The sequence below is a fragment of the Carya illinoinensis genome, chromosome 4 (genome assembly GCF_018687715.1).
Source record: "Carya illinoinensis cultivar Pawnee chromosome 4, C.illinoinensisPawnee_v1, whole genome shotgun sequence".
Classification (NCBI taxonomy): domain Eukaryota; kingdom Viridiplantae; phylum Streptophyta; class Magnoliopsida; order Fagales; family Juglandaceae; genus Carya; species Carya illinoinensis.
Genome location: NC_056755.1, coordinates 37,255,006 through 37,260,871, shown reverse-complemented (window position 1 = coordinate 37,260,871; position 5,866 = coordinate 37,255,006). Strand labels below are relative to the sequence as shown.

The 5,866-nt window shown below is 39.0% G+C and overlaps 2 protein-coding genes across 2 annotated transcripts; one reads left to right on the top strand and one right to left on the bottom strand.

Moving 5' to 3' along the window:
• The first annotated feature begins 286 nt into the window (after positions 1 to 286).
• LOC122308207 (pentatricopeptide repeat-containing protein At1g77170, mitochondrial) lies at positions 287 to 2,889 on the top strand. The gene has a single exon (XM_043121403.1). The coding sequence runs from the start codon at positions 1,305 to 1,307 to the stop codon at positions 2,739 to 2,741; it is 1,437 nt and encodes a 478-aa protein (XP_042977337.1). The 5' UTR covers positions 287 to 1,304; the 3' UTR covers positions 2,742 to 2,889.
• A 654-nt stretch (positions 2,890 to 3,543) lies between these two features.
• Positions 3,544 to 5,464, bottom strand: LOC122308208. The gene is made up of 2 exons (XM_043121404.1): positions 5,266 to 5,464; positions 3,544 to 4,810 (listed from the first exon to the last, which is right to left on the bottom strand). Exons 1-2 carry the CDS (start codon positions 5,434 to 5,436, stop codon positions 3,947 to 3,949), a joined length of 1,035 nt encoding a protein of 344 aa, XP_042977338.1. The 5' UTR covers positions 5,437 to 5,464; the 3' UTR covers positions 3,544 to 3,946.
• Between the last annotated feature and the right edge of the window lie 402 nt (positions 5,465 to 5,866).

Sequence of the window (5,866 nt, the reverse complement as noted above, 5' to 3'; positions counted from 1 at the left end):
TTTCCTATTGTGGGCATATTACCAATCCCCCGTATATTGTAGACTAGGGTCTTCGGGATAATGTAGAATCCGTAAGATTAGTCCCATTAACTATAGACAAGAATTTTTTCTTTTTTCCCTTCTTTTTAACAGCTTGGGTTTATGTTTCAGAATCAGACCTATATTCCTTGTGTGTATTGACTATGGCCTGTAACAATCCTTCCTCATTTTCTAGATTTTTAAGAGAGTTGAAGGAGGTTGAAAGAGGAGTCACAAGTCCCTCTTTTATATCAGATTCACCCTTAGGTTCAAGTTCCTTTACATATTAGGATCTCCCGATATAGACTCTCATGTTATCAACCTCATGACGCGACCTTAGTCCGCTGGTAGTCGCTATAATCTGCTCATTCAAAGTCTTTGTCAAAAATGTTTCTGTTGTCAAAAATCCCAATCGTGGGGATACTAGCAAGGCCCCACCGTTTCACCATAGGCAGCTTTATATTGCCAATGGAAGGTCGACCACGAGGGAATTTGAGAACTAATGTATTTTTTTTTACAGTTTTCTCAGCAGCAGACATCTCTTTCTCAGAGAAGATAAACGTAGGAGACCCATTGATTAGGATTGGTGATGCCATGGGTATACCGGCTGAAGAAGTCATCGGAACTAGTGGCTTGAGAAGCTCAACAAACGTGCGGGAGGACCCCGCCATCAAAGTCGACGGGGCTAGGGAGAGTTCCTCCATACTGGCAAAAAATCCCTAGAGAGAAATTTTGTTATGCATGTCTCAGTTTTAATTTTTTGCCCAAAATCCTTTCCATACCTCTCTTTTCCACCGATTTCATTATTCTGTGCTCGAGTTAGATCCTACCAAATGCGACTAGTTTTTCAGTTTTATATCACTACGACTATTTTTTTCAGTTTTATATCACTACAGTTTTTCTCTCAAAATCCTTTCCATACTTCTCTTTATTTCATTATTCTGCTTGAATTAGATCCATTAGAGATGTTACTACAATTGTGAAGAGTGACAAAAAGATAGGTGACTCCATATGAACTCAAATGATCCGAATTGTATTGTTGGAATAGATCGAGTTATTAACCGAATGATTACCCGAACCCGAATGGTTACCCGAACCTGAATGACCCAACACGAACTCACATAGCCGGGCTTAATCCAAATGTAAACAAGGCTGGCTTACTTCCAGATCCAGGTTCAAAGCCTGGCTACTGAATAACGGGTAGTCTGAACTCTCCGATGAGTCTCGTCTCCTTTTACGCCATCCAGCGGACCAGCCTATGACTCTGTTCTCGATTCTAATAACGTATGAGCCCCCCCATTCCCCACTTCCTGCACAGGATTTCTATATTTTCACAGATACCCAAATGCTTGACCATATTTCCCCATCTAAATCACAGTCTCTCATCAATTCCTAGCACGTATTTGGACTCTCAATTCCCAACAAATCAGGGACCTCAGGATTCAATCCACGATCCAGCAAAAATCATTGCGACCCAAGTGTCAAATTGCAGAAACTTACTGGAACTGAATCAGGTTTATGCACAGATTGTCCGAACCCAACTCCTAGATTTGTACTCTGCACCCTTTCATTGGAACAACATTATAAGATCGTACACTAGGCTAGATGCTCCAGATAAAGCGCTTTGTGTCTATGTTGCCATGTCACGAGCCGGTCTCTTGCCCGATTCCTATACGCTTCCAATCGTCTTAAAATCTGTGTGTCAGTTTCTTGCCACTGAGTTTGGTCGACAGCTTCATTCGCTGGCCATAAGGATCGGGTTGGAGTCCAACGAGTACTGTGAGAGTGGGTTCATTAACCTGTATTCTAAGTTGGGTGAGTTCCGTAATGCGAGAAAGGTGTTTGAGCAAAATCGTGATAGAAAGTTGGGTTCTTGGAATGCAATCATTGGAGGTCTTTCTCAAGGTGGGCGTGCCAAGGAAGCCATAGGCATGTTCCTAGAGCTTAAAAAATGTGGGTTTCTGCCGGATGATGTGACTATGCTTAGTGTAACATCGGCTAGTGGAAGTCTTGGGGACTTGGACTTGGCTCTCCAACTGCATAAATGTGCTTTCCAAGCCATGCCAATTGAAAAACCGGGCATTTTGCTGTCAAATTCGCTTATAGACATGTATGGAAAGTGTGGCCGGACGGACTTGGCATATAAAGTATTTTCAAGGATGGAAGAAAGAAATGTATCATCGTGGACATCCATGATTGTGGGTTATGCGATGCATGGGCACGTAAATGAAGCAATAGATTGCTTTCAATGCATGAGAGAGGCTGGAGTGAAGCCGAACCATGTGACTTTTGTTGGGGTACTTAGCGCGTGTGTGCATGGTGGGGCTGTGCAAGAGGGAAAATATTACTTCCATATGATGAAGAATGCTTACGGGATACTGCCCCAGTTACAACATTATGGGTGCATGGTCGATTTGCTTGGTAGAGCAGGGTTGTTTGAGGAGGCCAGAGAAATAATATTGGGGATGCCGATGAAGGCAAATTCAATAATATGGGGGTGTTTGATGGGTGCTTGTGAGAAGTATGGGAATGTGAAAATAGGGGAGTGGGTGGCTAAGCATTTACAAGAATTGGAACCTTGGAATGATGGGGTTTATGTGGTTTTATCAAATATTTATGCCGGCAGAGGTTTGTGGAAAGAGGTTGAGATGGTAAGAGAGGTTATGAAGCAGAGCAGACTTGTTAAGATTCCTGGCTATAGCTTGGCAACGAATTCAAAGTGAAAGCCAAGAAGTTTTGTCTTATAAGTTGGAGTTCTTTCCTATACAGTGAAGTTGTATTCAATTTGCAAAACATTCTAAATTTATAACAATTTACGCAGTCAAATTGTAACAGTTCTGAGCTAATTAATGCATGATCTTTTTCTTATTATTTATTTTTCTATCTTGACTGATAAAAAAACATAATACAAATGTGAATCTGTGATTATGGTTAAGCCGTGCTCAACTCAAATTAATTGTATTGTGGATACAACATTTGTCATAGATGACAGAGTTTGTTATTTCTTTGTTATGCGATATTTCTCCCTAATGGCTATTAAATTGGCAATCTAGAGCTGTTAGAATACTGAAGTCTACCCCAAAAACTTCCGATGTACTTCAGGATTTCGAAGTAAATATCTGTTCTACTCCTGAGTCCTAGCAAATTGCATGTCTTCTGTGATATTTATTTATACATTCGAATTTCCGGAATGAATAAGGATGATATGTGAAAACTTGTCGTTACAAGGAACTAAAGGCCCTTTTACTTCGTTACTTTAAATGGCGGTATGGAAATCCTTGCTTGAGACCTAAAAATTCAAAAAACAAGGGTCTGTATTATGTAACTCCAAGTTAATGATCAGATCCACATTTATCAGACTTTATTTGAGACAAAGAATTTGGTTAGGTTAAAGGTTAAATTTGTTTCTTCCCAAATGGAAAGAAAAACTTACATGGGATATAGCAGCGACGCAAGGGCGTCTTCTACGTATCGCAAAAAGAGAGCCAACCTATTGACCCAGTCAAGGGAAAAAGCCTCCAAAAGTTAAAAAGAAAACTGAGATTAAACTTTACTTAATTATGAGAGAACCAAAAAAATATAAACGCTTCTAATACTTATGGCTACTATTGTGATGGAAGCTAGTCTTTACTCTCAGATTCTTTTTCAACAGGAGGAAAAGCCACAGAATCTGTGCCCCCCCACCCCCAAACAAAAACAAAACAAACAAAACAAAAAACAAAAAAGAATGATGATCTTATCATCTTGTTTTTCTGAAACATGGCTGATGCTTGAGGTTTGACAATTGATTACTGCATGCTCTTACATGATTTTCGAGTCCCCTCAGCTGCCTTTTATTTTTTTGGATTCTTAAGCAGAAGCCAACTTCTTATTGGGATGCAACTACTTCTATCTGGTCCCTTCACTGAATTCTAGAATTAGATGAATTTTAAGTGTCTTGATGCAGAATATTTTCGTAATCATCTCTTAAATCACTCAGTGTGGTCTCCACAAGATCCCTACCATCTTGAGGAACCCCATTCTCATCATGAAAGCTATGGACTCCATCCAACATCATTTCACTCCTGCTAACAACAGTTTCATTATTCTCCAATCCGCTAGGCTGCAATGAAATCTCCTGTTTGCTTCCAATAATATCTTTATCGTTTTCATCTTGTATATTGAAGATGGCTGCTTCATCTTGGTATTGTTTGATAGAATCATCAGCAATTTCCTTAACCTTTTCTGATTCCTTACCTTGTCTTTCTGAATCCTCTCCACCTATCTGCTTAACTTCTGTTTTCGGGTCCTTGCCATCTCTTTCATCACCAATCTCAAGCCTCTTCTCACGTCCTTGCTCACTACTTCCCCATGGATCATCATATCCTTTATTGGAATAAACTCCTTCAACATCAGAATTATTTTTTAAATAATTTAGAGACACCATCTTCGGTTGCTCCAGTTCCTTCTGGGAAATTTTTTCTTCTAAAATTCCGTCTAATTCATCATCTCCACCTCCACCATCGTGTTTCATTTTAGCTTCTCCCACAAGATTGACATCTTCTAAGTTGGACACAACTCCATCACTTGACCATGCTGCATTCCCTTTCCGACCCAAAACAAGAACAGGATTTTGTTCCCTGAGCTTGCTTTGTAGACCTCCACCATAGTCCTTCCCCTTACTGTTTGAGTACTCAATTTGGTATAGCAACCAGTAGCAAACACCCAAAAGCAATGACAACTGTAAAGCCTGCCTTGCCTTAGACCCTTGGGGCATCTGGTTGCTGCCACTGGGCTTGTAATTCATCACAAACTACACAACTCATCCCAAAGTGGACCATCCAAATAAATAAATACTCACAAGGAAGAAATAGAAGGAAAACTACTTATCAAAAACCTCTGAACGAAAAAGAAAACAAAAACAAAAACAAATCACAAAATCTTAACATGCATAGAAAATTCAAGTGAAAACTGGCAGTTAAATCGAAACATGTGGTTCAGAATTGACATTTTCTAAGAACACCGCAGAAACTGAATCTTGTAAACCAATCGAAAACAAGCCAAAACTTCAAAAAAAAAAAAAAAACCCCTACTTTCATCTACAACTACTGCTATTTTTTACCAATCAATGCATATCCAGAAGAACTACTTCATCAGTTACAAAATAGAAATAGAGTTCAAGCAAGATTAAAAAAAGTAATATCAATCCGCATATTCAATCAAGTTGAACAAAAACAATTAAAAGATGGAAAAGAAAACGAAAACTACCTTGTTCAGTGAATGGAAAATGATGGAGACCCGAAATACCGGACAACACAAGTAGCCTAGAGTTCTTATGCAAATACATACAAGATATCTGTCTTGCTTTCTTGCCATTTTCTTTTCGATGCTTTCAAAGTCTTTACTTTGAACGTTGAAACTGGGACATGGCTTAGACATGAAGATAAGTTTCCCAAAGTGACCCTCCGGTTGACCCGTGGGAGCGGCCTGCTGGATATGTTGTTTTAGGTGTTGGTGGTTTCACGTAAATAAGTTGAGAAGATGGGGTGATTTGGGAATTCTGTGATTATAAAAGCCGTCGATGTCGCCTTCGAAACGGCTACTCGGCAGAGCCCCGCAGGTGACGGGAAGTGAACACAGTGAAATTGAATAATTAAGAACTTAATTAATAATTAATTAATTAATTAAGAACAGATAGACTTTTTGGTATTCATATCTTAAAGTCAACAAACTTAAAAAATATAGGCATCCGATTTCTAGACTTTCTTTTGATTAATAACATGCTGTATATGATAATTAAATAAATATGACAGATATTGGGAATAAATTGTAAGGAGAAATGATATTTACAGTTATATAAGTGTTATAC